Source organism: Nanorana parkeri, unplaced genomic scaffold (genome assembly GCF_000935625.1).
Source record: "Nanorana parkeri isolate BGI_ZX_2015 unplaced genomic scaffold, ASM93562v1 scaffold594, whole genome shotgun sequence".
Taxonomy (NCBI): Eukaryota; Metazoa; Chordata; class Amphibia; order Anura; family Dicroglossidae; genus Nanorana; species Nanorana parkeri.
Genome location: NW_017306862.1, coordinates 7,896 through 28,116, shown reverse-complemented (window position 1 = coordinate 28,116; position 20,221 = coordinate 7,896). Strand labels below are relative to the sequence as shown.

Below are 20,221 nucleotides of genomic sequence, written 5' to 3'. Positions count from 1 at the left end.
ATGGGGTTTAGAGGTAAACAAATGACACATGGGGGATTTCCCCTCACCTTGGGGGGATTTTCAACAACTTCCTGTTTTGTCTCAAGAAATGAAAGTAAGGGAAAATCTTATCAGTTAAGACATAGACAGCAGTAAAACATGAACATTTCTTCCCTACTTTATTTAAAAAAAAATTTTTTTTGGCTGGAGCCCCACTTTGAATAAAAGTTGTGCAACTTAAATGGTTATTAAACCCTCTGTTTTTTTGCATATATCCACTGCTCGCAAGCAGTAGATATATGCAAAAACATTTTTAAAAACGCTTTAAAAGCGGTTTAAACTTATCCCTGTCTTGGCCACACGCTCCCGTCCGAAAATCTGAAAATTCTCGGTCGGCCACAAAGCTTCTTGGGGCGGGCGCATGCGCAGTTCAGATTTTCGGCCGGGAGACGAGGAGAGACACAAGGCAAGTCTATGGACGCGTGCACCCGCATGCAGACACAGTGGGACAGAAAGTACCAGCAAGGACAGAGGAGTCGGCGCTTGATCGGAGACCTGCCGCACCGCTGGAGGGACAGATTTAAACGACAGGAAAGAAGAAGATCGGATTAACAGACATCATTTAAGCTGAGTGCTTTAATTAACATTGGGGGGAGGGAAAAATATTTTTGACTTTAATGTCACTTTAAGCAGAAGTCACAATATAGTTTTCTAAGTACAAGTGTGAGCAAGCAGCTAATTATATGCCAAAAGACTTATAATTCTGCTTATCCCATTTTTATTCCAGACACCCTTCCTGGGACTATACAAAGTCCTGACCATATATATCTGTAAAGGTTTTCTTTAATAGAGATCGTGGTTTAGCTAGTACTAGTTAGTCACATTTAATAGAGATCGTGGTTTAGCTAGTACTAGTTAGTCACATTTAGCTGGACTTGTTTTGTAAAGTTGACTCATCCAAATGGCTGCTTCAGTTCAGAGGTCTGAATCCCATCCCGATATAGAGATAGTTGTTCTGGTTTGGCCCAAATGGCTCTTTCACGTGTTTCAAAATGTGATCCTCACTGTTGCTGAAAAAAATGGTTTAGGAAGAGTGCAGATTTCATGCACCTATATTGGGTCATGCTAGAGTATGTTCCCAATACTCATTGAATTGTTGTAGTCACTTGGATGAGTGGGGAAACATGTTCAACATTACCAAACAAGCCCAGTTGAAAGTAACTACTGCTGGCTATATCCTAACAATGTGTTTTCTGCACTGTAGTTACAGCAATATAACTTAATCAAGGCTGCAGTTAGATAGTAAAATGTTACAAATAAGGTCATCTCTGTGCTCTCTCCTCCAATCAGCACCCTCCACTTATTAGATTTACAGCAATCTGCCATGCAGTAAAGCCTGATTGACTTAACTTTTCTATTCCCAGTCTAAATGCTGATGAGCATAGGATTATAGGAAGCTAGTACAGAGTAATGTACTATTTATATGCATTTAAGCAGCTTTTTTATTACAGGTATTTACAATTTATGGAGCATTTACATTCTGCACATTCACATTAGTCCCTGCCTTCAAGAAGCTTGCAATCTAAGGTCCCTATCACACACATATACAGGGACAATTTTAGACTGGAGCCAATTAACCTTTAGACTGGAGCCAATTTTAGACTGGAGCCAATGTGGAAGGAAACCGGAGTACCTGAAGGAAACCCTCGCAAGTACAGGGAAAACATGCAAACCCCTTGCAGATAGTGTCCTGAACAAACCGGGGACCCCAGTGCTGCACGAATTGCTACTGCTACCTACTAAGCCACTTGCAATTTTAAGTAATATATAACTGGGGGTCTTTCAGTGCCTTCCACCACTTAAAAAAAAAAACAGTGCCACACATGATCTATATTCATGAACTCATCATTCATATGCTACTTGGTATAGTGCACTGTGCACTTGGCATATACTAAGACTTTCCTGGTTATGTACGGACAGGGAAAACATGGAGCATAATCTGCCCGCACAGCTTTAGTAGGTAATAACTTCAGCGTGACAGCTCGGATGACAGGAGTGGCCTATTTTTGTTAAATAAAGAAAAAACAGTTTCTAATGTTTTCAGACTCCCGCTTTATTATATTACACTGTGCAGAGTGACAAACGTGTGCCCCCCAACAATGACTTACACATACAGTACCAAATACTAGAAAGAACTGACATCAGTGTAGCACTTAGTGTTAGGTGAATTTACACGACATGAAATGGAACCATCTTGCTCTGACTGCTATTACTTACTCTGATACCCCTTCTTACATTTGGCACGTGAAATGCACTGTTAGGCCACAAGTACCCACTGTGATTAGTGTAATGTAGCCAAGTAGATCTTCCTAAAACAATAAACAGCTCCTTTCATCCAAGCTCTACTGCTGCAGTTATCAGATATTAAAGCTGTTGGAGCAGAGGAATGGGAACTGGAACACATTCAATAGCAGTTTCCATTGTCAGTTGTATTGCCGATGGATGTTACAGGCTAATGGAAAGATGGTTCCCTGTCATCACCTGACCAAGGGAACCCAAGTGTGAATCTACCAAGTAGTACAAAAGAACAAGTCGACCTTATGCACACTCCGAGACTGTCTGTGACATATACTAATGGAATGTAATATGTAAATACAATCTGCCTGGTTGTGGTCTACAGTCTTCTCCTTACCCACTTGTGGACTTTGGCGCACCACACACACACACTAGAAAGTTATATAAATTTATTGGGAATGTATGGTATGCCTTGCTCATTCTCCTCCACAGCTCCTGCCACATTAACCAGAAAATCCTGGTTGTCATTATGACAGCCGGCACTTGTTTTGTATCACAGGAGCTCTTCTGTACAATGTCTGCAGTGTAAATATAAGAATTACCATGTAGCTCAGAGCAGATCAAAAGGGTGACCTTGCTCTGCATATGCTCTCACTTAAAGCAACCTTCTAAGTTAAAAAAAAAAACTGTTTCTCTATAACCCCTTATTAACCCCTAATTCGTCTTATTTAGCCATAATTAACTCCTTCCTCTGTCTTATCATTGAACATATTGAAGGACATAGGGTTTTAAGCGGTGCTAAGCATAGTCTGGGTAATATTGTGTGGATCCTTCCTCGGTCTTAGTTATTGTTTTGCTGTGGATTATTATTATTTTTTTTCTATTTTCTTCTTCTACCACTAATATTTAAACCTATTTCAGATGAATTTGTTTGGAGGCAACCTTTAAAAAAACATGTCTTTCGTTTGTAAACAAAAACTTTACAAAAAACCTTGAAATAAAAATAGGCAATTTTAGTTCCATTGTAAATAGCACATATTATATTATTATAAAATATATGTGCACTTTTTATCTAGTTGTTTGTACTAGTTGTTTAAAACTAACACTGGTCAAACAACAACTTTTTTTCATTATGTTTTACCTTTTATCTATAGATTGCATAAAAATATATTTATTACTTTATCTTAAGTAATGACAAAGTTATTAATTAATCAATAGGCTCATAGCAGGAAGTTAAAAAATGCTCCATTCCATATGGGATATACAGGTGCAAGGGTTGAAGTTGTTATAAGAGCTATCATAAAATAGGCAATTTCTGAGTGTTTTTTATTTTTTATGTAGCCACTAAAGCAGGTTTCTGGCTGCAATGGCTGGGTCAATTGGTCAATATTAGGCCAGCACAATCTTTACCCCTTTCTTTAAGTTCTTCTGTCGGCCAGGGAAGCTTCTGCAGTTGAATTGGGCAGGTCCTGTGTTATTGGGTTGTAAGACCACAACTCCCTAGCAACCAAGGATGATGAGCGGCTTGGGGGCTGAACATGGACTGAGGATGGAGTGTTCATGGCATGGACACTTTGCCCTCAGTGCCGCCCCCACCATGCCTGCACAGCTAATTCTACAGCCACATGAATCTTTCGCAAGCACCAACATTTGTTGTCTCGAGGCATGACATAATTCTAAAGTCTTTATAAAACTCTTTGCGAATTCCTGGAATTGAATGTTGCCAGCTAATGTGTGGTCAATGTGTTTCAGCATAAACCAGTGACCAGTATACTGACAAATATTCATAAATAAGTAATTTATTACATAATGCAACTGATAGAAGCATCACATGCAATAACATTATTCCATCTATGTAATGGCTGTTCTACAGAGAGATATCAGTGCCACGTACCACACAGCATGAAGGCTGACAGTAAGGAAAACCTTATTGCATTTATTCCCACCAGTTATTTAAATCAAACTCATAGGGGGGATAAGTACACTTGGTTTATGAAATACACTTTATCTTATGACAGCCTAGAGGCATAGTGCGCATTTCAGAACTCGGACACTCCGGAGTGAGCAAACTTTTGATAGTAATATTAGCGATTAAAGTGTAGACAAATCTAGCCTTGTGTATGAAGCAATATTTTAATTGTTGCACATGGAATACAAGTTGTTGTTTTTTTCAACTAGCACTAGAGAAATGCACATTACCAGTTGATTGGGGAGCCAGGACTAAGGGAGGATAGCATTGCCCTTTAGTATTACTGGTAACCTGTTACAGTACTATATAAACAAATAACTTTTTCTATGTATTGTATATATAAAATGTATCTTCCTTTTTTTTTTACCCTGTTAACAGCAAGTTTATGATCAGGAGGCTGTAAGAATGTGCATCACAAAGTCTAAAATCACTTAGAGCTCCCATAGGTATTTTGCTTGTTTTCTTCTGTAGGGCTACAATTGCATGAGCTCAGGCAGACACCAAGCACCATGTACAACGATATTGATGGACTGATAAAAATAGTCCAAATGAGTGAATCTCACAGTGCAGCCAACAGCCATGAAAAAGCAAAAAGCATGTTTTGCCAGCAAGGGGAAATAGAGATGACTGTGAACCTTTTATATAGTGTGAGCATTAGCAGAAGCTCACGATCCTTATGCTGGGTGCGAGGAACATCTGTTTCTCAGGGATAGGGCTGATAAGTGGAATGAAGGGATCAACATGCTGCAAATAAGAGTACTTCTCCTCAGCAGCTTCTGTCATGGTCAAAACTGCAGGGAGATCAAGTGGTACTTTCTTTTAGGCGTCTTAATGAGGTCTTTCAACCTTGTAAAAATGACGTTTCTGCTAGAAATAATGAAACCTTTACCGATTTTTATTCTGAATAAGGGCGAAAGTAATAACACGATCATCCACTAATAGTAAACTGTGGATCAAATTAAAATGTTAGTGTGCTAACCTTAGTAGTCACGAGTTACACATTTTGGGTTAGAGTTTGACCAGATTAGCTGACATCACTGAATCAGTAATATGTGGAAGGAGGTTCATAACAGTGGAAAAAGTTATGTGCAATGTTAATCACAAAAATGCAGCCTGTAAGCTCAACTAAGTCACATTGCTATTGAACTTGTCTGGTAAAAATCAAGTACGCAGAACTGGACTCTCATACTTTTCATATTTAAAATGACCCTATGCTTGGCCGACTGACCCTTTGCTTGGCCGGGTACTGCAGCTATCCCATACTTGTAGTTCTGTGCAACTGATCTTATGATTTGCAAACCTCTGACAAACTGCACTGTGAGGAGGATTACTCACACTTATCTTCCTGATTCAGTTTTACAGTTATCAGTGGTAAAGCAGAACTCTGGGTAAAAGTGTTCTTAACCCTTTTAGTGGGACTACCCCCGCACTGCAAGGGTTAAGTGCTTGTTGTGTCTAGGTGCTAAAAAGAAAAAAATAAAGTTATACTTGCACCATCCTCGGACCTGGCCGAATCCTGGAGCCGGTCCCTGGAGCCTCTCTCCTCCTCTACTGCAATGGTCTAAAGATCCTTGGGTCATCACAGCCAATACACTGTGTATAGTATGCGAGGACTCTGAGGGACATACCATCGGTGCACAGGAGGAGGAGACAGGCTTCAGGGACTGGAGTAGCTGCCAGCAGGCTCTACAGTTCAGGTCAGTGTAACTTTTCTTTTTAGCATCTAGACAGAAACGTGCACTGCAAGGGCTAAGAACATTTTTGCACTGAGTTCTGCTTTAATGGTTCTGTGAACAGGCTGGTGCCAGGTAAATGACATAGGAAGCTGCATTCTGGGATTCTTCTCCCAGCAGGCTCCTGTCAGACTTTGAATTTGGCATGAGTGTGCATGGCTCTACCCTCAGAGCTGTATCATATATTCACAGATCCTTTCATAGGATCTATAAATGGAGAGACTGATATCGGAAGTCCCATTTAGGAAGGCAGGCGGCATGTAATGACTCGCCGCCCAGCTTCCTGCTAATCAGTTAGCCGGGGGGCAGGTGATAACTTGCCGCCCGGCTTCCTGATTGGCCAGCTTCCCGGCCAATCAGGAAGCTGGGCGGCGAGTTATTACACGACCAGGAGACTCTTAGTCTGTCACACCTCCAATGACCGCACATTGCAACTGACAGGCCAGGAGTCTCCTGGTCTGTCACACTTCCTCACCTGTGATATGCAGGCTCATGCAAATGAGCACTAGGTTAAATGTACATGCCCCTCCTTACAGTTTCCTGCATTTGTCTTTGCCTGATGGGAAATGTAACTCTGTTTCACTGCACGGATGTGACGTGCACCAAACTAGATAATCCTCCTCCCCTAGGCCCCTTGATGACTTTGTTGGATTACAGGAAAAGTAAGACATTATCATTTAAACTTTCACCGTGCTTTATTAGAGCTTACAGAGAGAGGCCTGCAAATGTAAAGATAAGAGGATCCTGGGGTTGTTGTTTAAGTCTTGTCTGCCACGGCAGCAGAAGGACTTGTGATTCTCAATGGAGTACAAGTGTGGTGATGTCACTGTACTTGTACTCCATTCATACTTCTCTCCCTCACTACAACCGGGATGATAGGAAGAGCTTGAAGGAGCCAGAGTATTGCTCCCGCAATCCACTTATCCGCATTGCAAAGCTTTGCAGACTTAAATGCAAAAAAATAATTAACTTTTTTCTTTTAATAATGTGTGTGTATTTATTAGTATTATTATTTTTGTCTTTTTTTTCTTTGCAAAGCTGGGCTACAGTATGCCTTTAACACCTAGTTCTAGCATGTAGAATGTAGTCTAGCCACACTAGTGAATTGTGAATCATAGGAGCATACTCTTTCACATCCTTTTTCTGTTCCTCTGTGAAAGTTGCACTGTCATGTCATTCATAGCAGATTTTTTTAGCACAGAATCAACCCTCATTTGACTTCTACTTCCCCAGATGGAACACACTCTGCTGGATCCTTTCTACAGTGTTCTGTTAGAGGGAATAGTTCAGAGTGTATCATGTCAAAAGCAAAGATCTCTTTGGTCTGCGATATGATGGAATAATGACCTCATGATTTTGTTCCACTGAAAGGATTCAGCACAAGAACTCCTCTGTTGGACATCTGCTTGCCGAAATGATATGCAAAATGTAACTTCAAGATGTTAACTAATTCTGAACCCTCTTAGGAAAACAGACTGTTCATGAAGTTGAAAGGTTTTTGTTTTTTTGAATGCCTTGACCCATTTTGTAAGCGTTTTGATTGAAAGAATGGAGGCGAATATTGAGCATGCAGATACATATTTTACTAATAAAATATTGCGGTACAGCCGGCATCCCCCAGGTCACGCTTTCTTTTTTAATTTTGTCATAGATTTCACAAAGCAATGTAAACAAGCATAATTCAATTTCACTCTTTTATGTTAAATTTCCTTTTAGGATGTATTTTAATAAATTAACACTGTCAGCATTTTGGCATTTTCCAGACATACGGTGTTCTGAAAAGTCTGTTCAGAGCATCTGTTTCCTTTCTTATGGATCACTATATGTATTGTCTTATACACGGTTTTGTAACGATGATGCAGCAGACAAAGTATTTACACTGCACAGTGTTAGGTTGAAAGGTTGATGCAAACACATTGCCTTCTTCAGAGCAGACTCATATGCTGAAACATATTTTGGTGATTATGATGGTGGCCTGTATATTAGCACTTTATTAGGTGTCAAGCCCATTACATGTAAAGATTAAACAGTTCATAGCCTTTAAAGGGCACTTCTTCTGCTGTGAATGACAGTTTAAAGAAACATGCATTGTTTTTCATTTGTTAATTGCTAGGAGCAATTGCTCTGCAGAGAGCACCTTAGCTGCTTCTAAAGCTGGTACTTGTTGAGTTTTGCTTCTTGGAGTAGTCACTGAACTTGACCATGGAGAAGCATAGGTCTACCATATTACTATATACAATGCAGCCTTACCAAAGATGACGCAGGCACCAAAGTTAAGTTGGAAAGAGCAAGGCCACAGCTTATTGTAATTTCCCAACATAAAATTGTATATATAACCATAACCAAACAACCAGTGCCAGTCATAGCTGTGCTGTGATCACCTGAAAGGAGTAACAAAAGGTGAACCTGTCTCTACCATTAGTGCCGGACAGGCATTATACTGAAGGGGGGCAACTTCTTCTCTGATTGATGATCCTCTGGACAGAGGAGCACACCTCAGTGAAGCCTAAGTGGGAGGTCTTCACCCCATCAACTCCTAAGGATGTAGCCCATATTCAGTACCCCCACTTAGATGAGACCATGCTTCCCACAGTCTAGGCTCCCTTACACTAGGGGGCTCCAGGGGCCTTCATTATAGGGTTAAGGTTTGCACTGGACCAGCATTTATCATTTCATAACTCTGAAAAAGTAACCTAATCTTTGTTGACCATTACTGGTTGGGCTCTGCTGCTGCAATTTGCTGACCTGCATAATGATTTCGCTAGGTGGCATATATTTGGTGAGTACTGTGAGAGCGATTTTTGTACATAGTGCATATCGCTTTAGTGGTGGTGGAAGAGCTAGAGTACTTAGAATAATTCTGCTCTGAAATTCTCATAGTTCCCCTGTATACTGATGCCTCCTGAGAAAATGTTTGTGCTCATTAGTTATATCTGGGAAGCTCACTGGTGATCAGAACCTTCTTCCATTCATTATTGTGTTCATTGTACCTGCTGCAAAGTATCAGGTCATCATCATCTTGTATATTATATATAAAGAGAAGAGCACTTTCTGTTTCTTGTCAGGAGCTCTGAAGGGTTCTTGTACCATTCAGCTTTACACACTCTGCATACTGCATCTCCATCTCTACTCTTATTTCTATTCCACTGCCTGTTCCTGCTTTTCTTTACAAAAGACTACTTCCGTTTTTCTCATCAGTGCAGAAGGATTGTTGTACACATTCATCTTTACTCCCCTGTTCTGCAGTATTTCTCCTCCCGCTTAGAGCATGCACAAATAGTCTACAACGTGACTACACACAGAGCACACTCAACAGACAGAGGATAAGCAGATAGACCATGTGTAGTCAAAGAACACGTGGAAAGACATATACAATACAAAAGGGGGCATATGAAGATATTCTCCATATTTGAGAAGTTGTATTATGTAAGTGTAGCCATGGTGTTAAATGAGTATTGCCCATGTTTTTGGATGCAGTTGTATTGCTTAGCTGAAATATAGAGTGCAGGGAGGTCTAGAACATGACTGCAGTCTGGGAGGGGTGCCTTGATCACATGACTTATCTGCGCAGAAATACCAATACATTGGCAGTTAAAACAGTTCATCTGTATATATTTAATCTGTGCATTTAGCCACATGCTTGGAGTTCAGCTTTATAGCAGAACTTCGGGCACAACTTTTATTAAGCCTTGCAGTGGGGCTACACTGCAGCAATGGTATGTCCCTTGGCATCCTCACATTCAATACACTGTGTATAGAATGTTATGACTCAGGGACCTTAGATGGCTGCAGCAGAGGGGGGATCAGGTGAGTATATAAATGTTTTTAACCTAGACAAAAATGAGCAGTTAACCCTTGCAGTGCGGGGGTGGCCCACTGCAGGATTAATAATATGTGTGCCCAGAGTCCTGCTTTAAAGCTTTGCATCTCTCTGTTCTCCTTGAAAGCAAAAACAACCACACACAAGAATTTTTATTTCCTAATGTCCCGTTTCCTTTAAAACCATACTTTAGTCATCGTTATTTCATTTTTTATTTTGATGCCTCAGCAGCATAACAAACACTTGTACTTGGGTTTCTAAACCAAGTGCTTTTCTCTCTATGTTTAAAAACGAGAAGAAGCCACGTGGATGGTGTTATGTTGTTCAGGCTGAATCCTTCCTGCTCTTCCAGAGCAGCTTGATAGTTACAGCTGAAGTAATGTTGTGCTTGTTAAACTGTGTTATCACCACATTTCTTGGTTCAATCTAAAATGTGTAAATAAAGTCAGCAGGATGTCGATGGCACTGCCAGATGATGTCTCCATGCTACAGCACGAGTAGGCTTGCCTTGGCTGCTCAGACTTTGTCAGTGGAAGGAATAATACAGGGTGATTTTGTTCATATAATCGACCAGCTCTGCTGTGGTTCGTGTGTAAAATGATATATATATATATATATATTATTTATTTAAGATGGACATTGTGGCTTTTTTATTTCTGCAAAAGAAACATAAATAATTAACACAAAGGAAATAGGAAATGTAAAGTGAATAAAGTAAAGATGAGAAATCACGTGCCGAATCTCGCTGCTGCAGTCCCCAAAAGATATAACACAATGGTGGGTGTTTGAAACCGCAAGCATTTACCAGAAACTGAAAGAACAGTTTTAATTGGACTGACCCTTCACAGTACCTGGCTTATCTGGTATCCGTTATTTTGTAACATGGTTTATGTGCTGCTTCTACAACTGTAACTTTTTTTGGCTATTTCTTTTAGGAGTCTGAGAGAAAGAGCATCAGGGACAGAATTCAGATGGTACAAGACGTTGTCATCACAGTTCAGAATATTTTAGAAGAGATTGCGTGCTTTGGAGAGCGAATCAAGAAGTAAGTTTTTAACTCCTCTTAACGTAGTGCGTCCAACACATCAATGAAGTCTGCCAGTTAGTTATACGTTCAAATGATTCCTCCAGTTTGTCCTCTTTTTGAGTACACAGCTATGCTGGCTGTGTTAAACGGACACATAGCCCAATTTTTCTTACCAAAATGCCGACTCCATGCAGAGTGTGACAGGATGAGAACTTTGGAAAACAGATGGAGAACTCCACTTAACAGAATGAGAACTCCTGGGAGAGACATGGAGGTTGCCATTGCTACTTCGTATTCTGCAAATGCCAGCTAGCTGGCTGTTCTATTTACCCTCAATGAAGCTGGAAAGTAAAGTGTCATTTTACACATGGGGTACACATGTCACACTTTGCTTTTTCCACTAGAAAATGTCCATACAAATGACAACACTGTTTCACAATATGACCATTTTTAACACAGTTGTATGACCATCTATGTTTGTATGGTTTCTAAAGTAACATTTTGGCAGGTTTTATTACATAAGGGTTTTGGAAGGTTGGGAAGTTTTGACCAATAGTCTAATAATACTCAGCTGATAAATCATGTATAGATGGAAAGAACCCTGTAGACATACATTGATGATTCATTTTTAAAAGACCAGTAGATGACATGAACTACTCAGGTCGGTTCTTATGTTCCATATTGGTACCAATTCATAAAGACTAATGCTGTGTAGCTTAGCAAAGTGTTGTGAAGAGGGTAAAAATGGACTTTGGCTTAGTAGTATATTACGCAGATTAGGGCGGCAAGCAATTTTATTGGTCATTTTTACAAGCAAGGGAATTTAAAAATAAAAGCAGGACAAAGATACTTCATCTATACCTCTACATTTTTACGACACAATAATTTTTACTGTATTTTACAAAATCTGGCACAAATAAAAATAATTCAAGATTAAAGTTTATAAATGATAAAGATGGAAATTGGTAATCCATGGAATGTTTCTAAATGGACTGATCCTATGATTGATTGTTTCTTCCAGTTTGACATGCTAGAAAGAACTACCACGTTATCTACTCCCTTAAATTAATTTTAGTATATTAAATATCACTCTACTAGTTACTTAATGACACCTTTTTGTGCCTGACTTTTTTCTTTTGTTTAGGCTTCGTGCCCCGCTTGTCGGAGCATTTTCATTAAGTGGTTCTAAAGTCATTCAAGGAAAAATACTTTGCAACCTTTTTAAACTCCCCAGGAGCTTGGCTGAACTCCCTCCTGATTACACAGTACGTCTCCTGGTCAGCATGCATCTCTAGCAGGCAGTTTATTTTGAGTAAAGTGTTGTGCCATGGGGCTTCAAATGAGAGAGCCACTGTGAAGCAGCAAGCACAGTACAGAACACTTAAATGGTTGTGGGAGGTGGACCAGCAACTAGAAACCGCATGAGCTCTGGAGCACCTGCTGACAATGTGCAGGCTGTGATGTTTATAGGTGGTAGTGTGTGCTCATTGAATGGAGGAACACACACACAAGGGTACTATATATATGTTCTATATTTTGCATGTACAATTTGTTATATTTGTGATACATCATGCTGAGCACTTGGGAAAAATACTTCTTAGGGTGGCCTTAAACAATTGCATAACAGCATAATAATTGCAAGGTTTTTGACTATTTAAAGCGTTGTTTGTGGTAATCAGAGATTGACAGTATTAATTATAAAGCATTGGCAGTTTTCCTCTCACAACTGTTTGGTAATATTTTGCAAACATTCTCTTTTTCTCCATAAAAAGGAAACCCGTTTATTGCACGTACACTACAGGTTATTAAGGTGACACTAAATTCAGTAGTAACATTTTAAGAATGCATTTAAGTACCCTAACTATTAACAAAAATGTATCATATTTGTGTATCATTCAGCTGTAGATCCTCAAATTTTGTTTCCGATGGTCCCTGTGTGTGTTGTAAAGTAGCCACCGCTCCAAGCTCGCTCCCGTGATGAACTACAATCTCAGTACAAATTAGTAAACTAAATATGAGATTGTAGTCCATCACAGGTGAGACCTTGGAGTGGTGGCTACCTTACAACATGCACAGGGACCATGAGGAATAGGTAGCCACCCTCCAGAAGGAAGGACAGTGTCGGCATGAATTCAGAGATGATTTTAAGGATCTACAGATTTTGAGTGATACACAAACAACATTTTTGTTAATAATTTAGGTACTTGAATGCATTTTAAGATTTAACTCTTGAGTTTATATTCACTTTAACTGGGCTATGGAATAGGTTTTTAGGACTTGAGAAGACTTGTTAGATTTCCAGTTTCAAGGCTTGTTCACAGCTTGGACATTGAGCTTCATTTCTCAGCATACCGCCTCCACATGTATAATGTGAACATAGAATGCAATTGTTTTCTGTTTACTCTGTTCACACCGTACATGTGCAGTAGTCTGCAGAAAAATGCAGCTCAACGGACATGGTGTGAAGAAGACCCCAATGACAGACTATATCTGCCTATCAACTGGCCATTACAAACAATTACTTTATTGATACATTTTCCATTGGCATTTTTTTTAAGCACTCCGAGCACAACTATTCTTAACCCTTGCAGTGATGCTACCTCTGCACTGCAAGGGTTAAATGCTTGTTTTTGTCTAGGGACTACAATAAAAAAAGTTATACTCACCTAAACTTTGCAGCTGCCTAGCTGTTAGACCACTTCCTGCAACCTGCCTCCTTCTCCACTCCAGCAGTCTAAGGTCCGGAGTCATCACACTCAATACACTGCATTGAATTTGAGGATGCTGAGGGACACTCCATCACTGGAGCAGAGGAGGCATGCTGAAGGGACTAGTCTAGCAGCAGTAGTTCAAGTGAGTATAGCTTTCTAATTTGTGACCCTAGACTAAAATGAGAACTTAACCCTTGCAGTGAGGGAGTAGCCCCACTGCAAGGGTTAATAATAGTTATGCCTGGAGTTCTTCTTTAATGCTTTTTAAATGTTAGTACAATATTTTTTTAAAAGTCAGTACAATACTTGACAAAGATATGAGTGTACATGAACTGTTTACATTCATACTTGTTACAATCAAATGTACAAAGTCACAGAAAGAAAAGCACAGTAGAACCTTTCACAGGAAAAGTACTTAAACCATGCACAGGGTACACAACTACTATCTTACCCAGCCTAACCAGCATGTCTAAACAGTGTGTGAGAGTATTAGTAATTTCTAATGTAAAGTAAGACTTAGACAAGAGTAGAGAGTTAAGACAAGATATGAGGGTGGGTTGGGGGTGCTCCAGGGTCTATATATTAACCTACCAGAAGGATCTTGCTCTCTAGGAGTGTCAGCACATAAACATTCATATAAAGTAACAATTAAAAATTATACAAGGTTAGAGAGTGTTAGTGAGGGGCAAGGTTCACAAGTTGTTAGCAGGTATGGTAAAGGTAAGCATCTTGAGCTTGACGATGCCATCACATTTATATATTCATTTGGTCTTTAAATATTGTACAGTGAGTCAATACCTTGTGGTAGTTTTTGTGTGTATGTATCGTATATATTCGGTTAGTTCTTCTATTATCTATTTTTTTTACAAATATTTCTAAATAACTAGTACGGTCTGTTTCAAATAGAGATAAGTGATTTTGTTGTATTGAGGAAGTGCGGGGTAAAGATCCCTTGTTTTGGCGCACTGTACAATTCAAGAGGTATAGCCCAGGTTTCAAGCCTGTTCAGAGCCCCGTATTTTGTTTTATAATACTGTGCATTGCTACATTTTTCCATAATGTCTGGTTTTGGTGGGTGAAAGTACCATGGATGTCACAGCCTCACCAGAACATGGGCAAGATTGTTGGTTTTACGGGATATCATTTTGTTGGAACCTGGTACTATCTATATACGAGTTTAAAGTTTGTCCCTGTTATTCCCTAGTCATTAGGGAAGTACGAGCAAGTTGCAGGCATTGAGAGTGGTTTGAATATTTCCTTTTCTGTTTGATAATTAAGGATGATCGGGTGGGTCGAGTTGGAGTAGTGTTTTCTCCATTTCTTTCATGAATTTTCCTTTAAGATTAAATCATTAGGTTACAGAGATCATGTTGCTTACTGTTGTTGAGGTTGGTCTTTTAATCCACAGGTATTCATGTTTGTTGAATCACACACCAGAATTGGGTAGTATATTTTCAACATTATTGATTAAGAACCTATTTCTGCTAGGTTCCTTTTGCTAGTCAGCTAGCAAAAGGAACCTAAATTGTACTTAATTTATACTACATCTGCCCTGCATGACTCTTGTTCATTATGGGCACAGTACATACATTTCTGTAGGGCTGGAGTAACCTATTTTTTAGTTCTACTGTTTATTAGTGCATGTATATATTTTACATTGTTGATGCTTCCATGGTTTAGATGACATACCATGCTTATACAGGTACCTTGAACATTGTATGCGGCTTTTAGGTATATTTTCAAATGAATGCACTCAAAACCTGTGTTTTTTTTATTTTGTTTGATTTTTATTTCAGGTTCTGAATTGGGTGCCTTTGCTAGCTTGCACCACTTGTTGCTAGAGAGATATTATTTTGTTCCTGTTTAGTGAATCTCTTATGCACATATTTTTGCTTGTTATAAACTGGAGGAGCAGCATGTCACTTTTTCTATTTACTGTTAGCTCATATGGTTGCTAGAATACTAAGAGCTTAAGATATGAGTAATCAAATAAGTACAAATAGGCTGCATTGAAGACTTACAGAATGTTATAATGTAGGGTCACATTTGACAGAATTCACCAACTTGTCAGACTGTACTGACCCTACTGTATATAGTGCAGAAGCTGCTTATATGGAGAATTCACACTTTGTTGGGTAACTGCATTTCTGGGTTATGATTATTTTGATGGTAATGACAGAAGTTTCGGACTCTTTTTTTCATGGTATATTTTCACAAAATGTCCCCCTTTTTTTAAGTTAAAAGCCCTGAGTTATGCCACATTTTCTTTTTTAGTTAAAGAAAAACAAGTGTGCTCTTAACTTGAAGAAAAGGTCTACATTATCAGTGGAAATATGAGTGGTGATTGATTACTGTGGGAGTTTGGGTATTTGTACAAAGAACATTAGTTCTATTGAGCTTGGTTTTGCTCCTTTGCACTTCTTAAGCCTCCTATTAGTCAGTGAACTCTCTCACCACATTAAATGACCCTTAAGGAAGCCAGATGGGACAGGATCAAGGTGGACTGTTAAAGAAAAAGTCAAGATTTGCCTTTAATTTTTGCTGATTTATCTATATCAGTTGGTTGTTTGACATATGTATTTTATTGAAGGTATTTTCAAGTTATTTTTGCATTGAGTGTGTTGCAGACCCTAGAAGAAGATGTTTCTCTTGTTATGCTCATTTTCCTAATAAACACCCCCTTCCTTCCTGCACCGAACAACATATACAGTATTACATTCTCCTTCCCATCCCTGCTGAAAAATACACCATGAATTGTCAAAGTGAAAATGTTTTCTTTTTCTCCCATTGAGGGAAACAGGAAGTTTTTCACCTTTTAGTTATACTGCCATCTAGAGGGCAACTGGACACCGGTAAACAAACAAAAAAAACACTCTAGGCCAGCTCAGGATAACCTCTTCTACTACTGGCATGTATCATTTTTTTGCTAGTGCCCTAGGAGGATGGGTGTCTTTTCTTCAGGACTGTCAAGACTAATCTGTTCTTTTTCTAGTGCTTTTTTTCTTTACTCAAGACTCTTCTCTAAATTGCTACTAGAGCTCATCTCTTCATTTGAAGCTATCTAATGCAGTCTTCCTCAGCCTGGCCTTTGGACTGGACTGGACATTGTGGGGCTAGTCTAGAACTGACCTTTGGTCACGGGGTTCTTTGTGGTGTGCTTTTCAGACTTTGTTCTGGCAAAAGTCACCTGTGGAACCCTTTCTAGGTCCAGAGCTGCTGGCATTGCCTCAGCGCTTATCCTGTCTCTGAAGACTTAGTGAAAAGGTTAATTAGGGCAAGCAAAGGGAGCTACATCATTTACATAGGTTGCTGGGCATCTTTATTGCCAACTCCTGCTGCTTTCTAGAGTGAAAGGGGTTTATGTGGGACTGGGCACTGTTGTCATTCACTGGGTCGAGGGTCATGCCCACATGCTCTGTTTCCCACCATACAGCATTGAAGAGACTGTCTGATTCCAAGTTTGATTGATGAGCTTACTACTAGGCAGTCGCGGTCTACTGCTATTGGTCCTAAATTAGAGGAGACCATTTTTACTGTTATTGATGCAGTGCACACAACTCTAAAATTGGGAGATGATTCTGTTGCTTCTGCCAGTACTGGATCTTGACTTATTAACCTTTTACCCATTTGGTAAAGTTTTATTTGATGCAGTTTTTTTTCCTCATCTGGACTATTTTGATTCAGCAGTGTCCCTCAACAAGGCACTTACTATTTCTGTAGAAGGACCACACCTTTGAGCAGTTAGAAAACCCTTTCTAGAGATCTGTTCAGTCTGGCATATTTTTCTCTTTACCATTCCTGGCTGTGACTTTACTCAAAAACATTCAAGATATTTTCTAAATGGAAGATGAAGAGCAGATGGTGATGTGACTGGATTGCCGTACATTTTGTGTTGCATCTCTCCCTCTCTTCAGTGCCTGAGAACTGGGCATTGTACGCAGGGAATGGCGTGCTGCAAGGTAAGATGTGTATACTTTGCAGCAGCCAACTTTTTAATGTTGATTTACACAACCAGTGCGGTGTTTAAATGATAATTTTTCCCAGAGTATGGCTTTTAATTTCAACTGTGGCGGTCTGCACGAAGCCTTGTGTCTCATCTCTTGCATGTATTTCATGTCAGTACATTTGCATAGGGCACCTTGGTTGAAGTTTTGAATTGCGGAACCCGTTTTCAAGAAGCACTTGATCCGCATGGCCTTCAAGGAAAGTCTCTTCAGATTGTTACATCCTTCCTTGTCAAGGTGCACTCTACTAGATCTACCAGTTCTACCAAAAGGACATTTCAACATCTGATGCCAGTTTTGGTTGTAAGGTCCTTTGGGTGCCTTTTTGGGCTGCAGGAACTCCCTAGTTCTCTTTTTTTGGGGGGCTGGCCTACAGTTTTTTTCTTTTTTTGCCAGTGTCAAATTCTCTTTCAGCTGTCAGTATAACACGATGATGAAAGACTTCCTGTGTCCCTCCATGGACTCCAGGAATAGGATTTTACGATGGCTACAAAAATCCTATTTTCCACCGTCTGTAAGTTCACCATTCACTATTGCTAAAGAGCTGTGACAGGAGAGAGGGTGCAAGATGGAGATTTGCTCAGCATAGTTTACTTTACTGGTTTGCATTAAATACCAACTTATTACAGACCAGGTGATGGCGTTGCGAACTCCATCCCCCCCTTACTTCCTGAGATTCTTCCAAATATGAATTAAACAAGATGAACAAGTTCTTGGGGTGTCTTGCTGCAAGAGGGTTTTACATTTTGGTATCTAAAAAGTTTGTTTAAAGCTATAGGAAGGTGTTGGGTGATTAGACATTCCAGTGCCCCCCAAAACTGGGCTGAATTGACATAAAAGGTATTTTATCCTTTTCTTAGTCTAAAGGTGTTGCATCAGTTCATCAGAAATCATTAATGTGAATTCATGCATAGATTTGTTTCTAAGGCTATCTAACAAGTAGCAAAGTGATGTATCCAGTATTTAAGAATCTTTATTATTTTTTTGCAGCACATTCAACTGGAGTGTTCCATTCCTGTCACTTCTTGCGTGCTTCATACTTCTTGTTGCAACAACTATTTTGTATTTCATACCTTTAAGGTACATCATTCTGATATGGGGTAAGTGGCTAATCTGTATTATGAAATGGGAAAATCCATCCTGTGGTATTTGTTTAACTGAGTTCTAGATAGTTCTCTATAAAAAGTAGCTGTTGTGGAACAGAGTGAATTAAATATGCTATGCGCTGATATTTGTATTATCACTCAACAAACTTTTATTTTTTAATGGAAAAGTTAGATAGTTTAAAGGATATGCCAACTAAATGGTTTGGCTTTTGGGAGGAAACAGCACAATCCTGATGTTTAATTTTTTACCTCTGTTTAATCTTATACCTGTAGCTATACCCTCCAGTCTATTTTTGCATGTTCTGAAAGTGTTTCAGATTTCTCATAGCCTTCAGTAGGAAAGTTTTCACATAACACACAGCATGGGCAGAGGTTGCTAAAAGGACTGAGGTTATAAATTAATTGTAAATTACCTTACAAGAGCAGATAGTGTCAACAGTGCTGAGATATACTTCCACATTTGCTTCCCTATTCTATAAGATAAACCAATTAATAAAGTAATTAAAAATATATAGGTTTCAGCTTCATACTAAACAGGTACATGTTTGCATGCAGAATAAATATGTAGTTGGTTGCAACGTTACCAGTCATATTACGACTTACTTCATTAAGACACATGATAGTAGTGGGTCCATAGTGGGTGTTAGTGCTTACATGCTGCAAGGCTGGATGGGGCCAGCCTCTAACGTTTGTAATAGGGAATTATAAGCCTCAATACATATCCCTAGTCTTGTGAAGACCAAAATCACATTTTAAGTTCATAAGTCTTGAAATCATGCTTTGCCTGCAATAGCATCTTCTGCTTTTCAGACCCCGCCTGGCCAAGGCAATGATATGCAGTAATGAGTAGTGATTTCTTATGGCTTGGGTTGCTGGTGGCCACACATTTCAGAATTAAATTAATTTAACTGTGTCTAGGATGCATTCATATGTATTTGAAAATAGTGTTTATTTACCTAATACAAAACAACACTTCACAGAGAATACCTTTGCAAGTGCACAACATGAATCACCGTGGCGGCATATCTACAAAGACTCCACAAGCAATCGTTGTACCATTTGCCTAATATGTATTCGGTGTGACATGGCTGTTTTCACACTGATGGATGTAATGAGATTTTTAAAATGGAAGTTAAATATTCTAGGAGCTTAGGTGTAAATCAGAGTGTAGTACACTGAATGTGTTCTTTCTCTTCTTCATTTTCGGCCTGAGAAATTAACATGTGACCATTATAGAAACGAAACACCAGGCTTTCACACTCATTCCTAACCTGTGAATTTGCTCATACTACCTTTGCTGATGTGCTGGCATTTATTGTGTCTCAAGTAAGAATAAGCTCAAATTGATTTTTCTTCACAGGCATCAATAAATTTACAAAGAAGCTTCGGAACCCATATGCCATTGAAAATAATGAGTTTTTGGATTTTCTCTCCAGGGTACCATCTGATGTTCAAAAGGTATGTGTTTGTCTGTATGTGAATATATCTATACATATAGATATAGATATAAATATATCTATATCTATATATATATGTGTATGTATGTGTGTGTGTGTGTGTGTGTGTGTGTGTGTATG

At 39.2% G+C, this 20,221-nt stretch overlaps 1 protein-coding gene across 1 annotated transcript in view; it reads left to right on the top strand.

The window, feature by feature from the left end:
• The window catches only part of MCTP2 (multiple C2 and transmembrane domain containing 2), a 186,903-nt gene that overhangs the window by 163,039 nt on the left and 3,643 nt on the right, over window positions 1–20,221 (top strand). Inside the window, exons 21-23 of the mRNA XM_018562726.1 lie at window positions 10,732–10,841; window positions 18,529–18,638; window positions 20,005–20,102. Coding sequence (XP_018418228.1) covers window positions 10,732–10,841; window positions 18,529–18,638; window positions 20,005–20,102 — 318 coding nt within the window. The remainder of the gene's footprint in view (window positions 1–10,731; window positions 10,842–18,528; window positions 18,639–20,004; window positions 20,103–20,221) is intronic.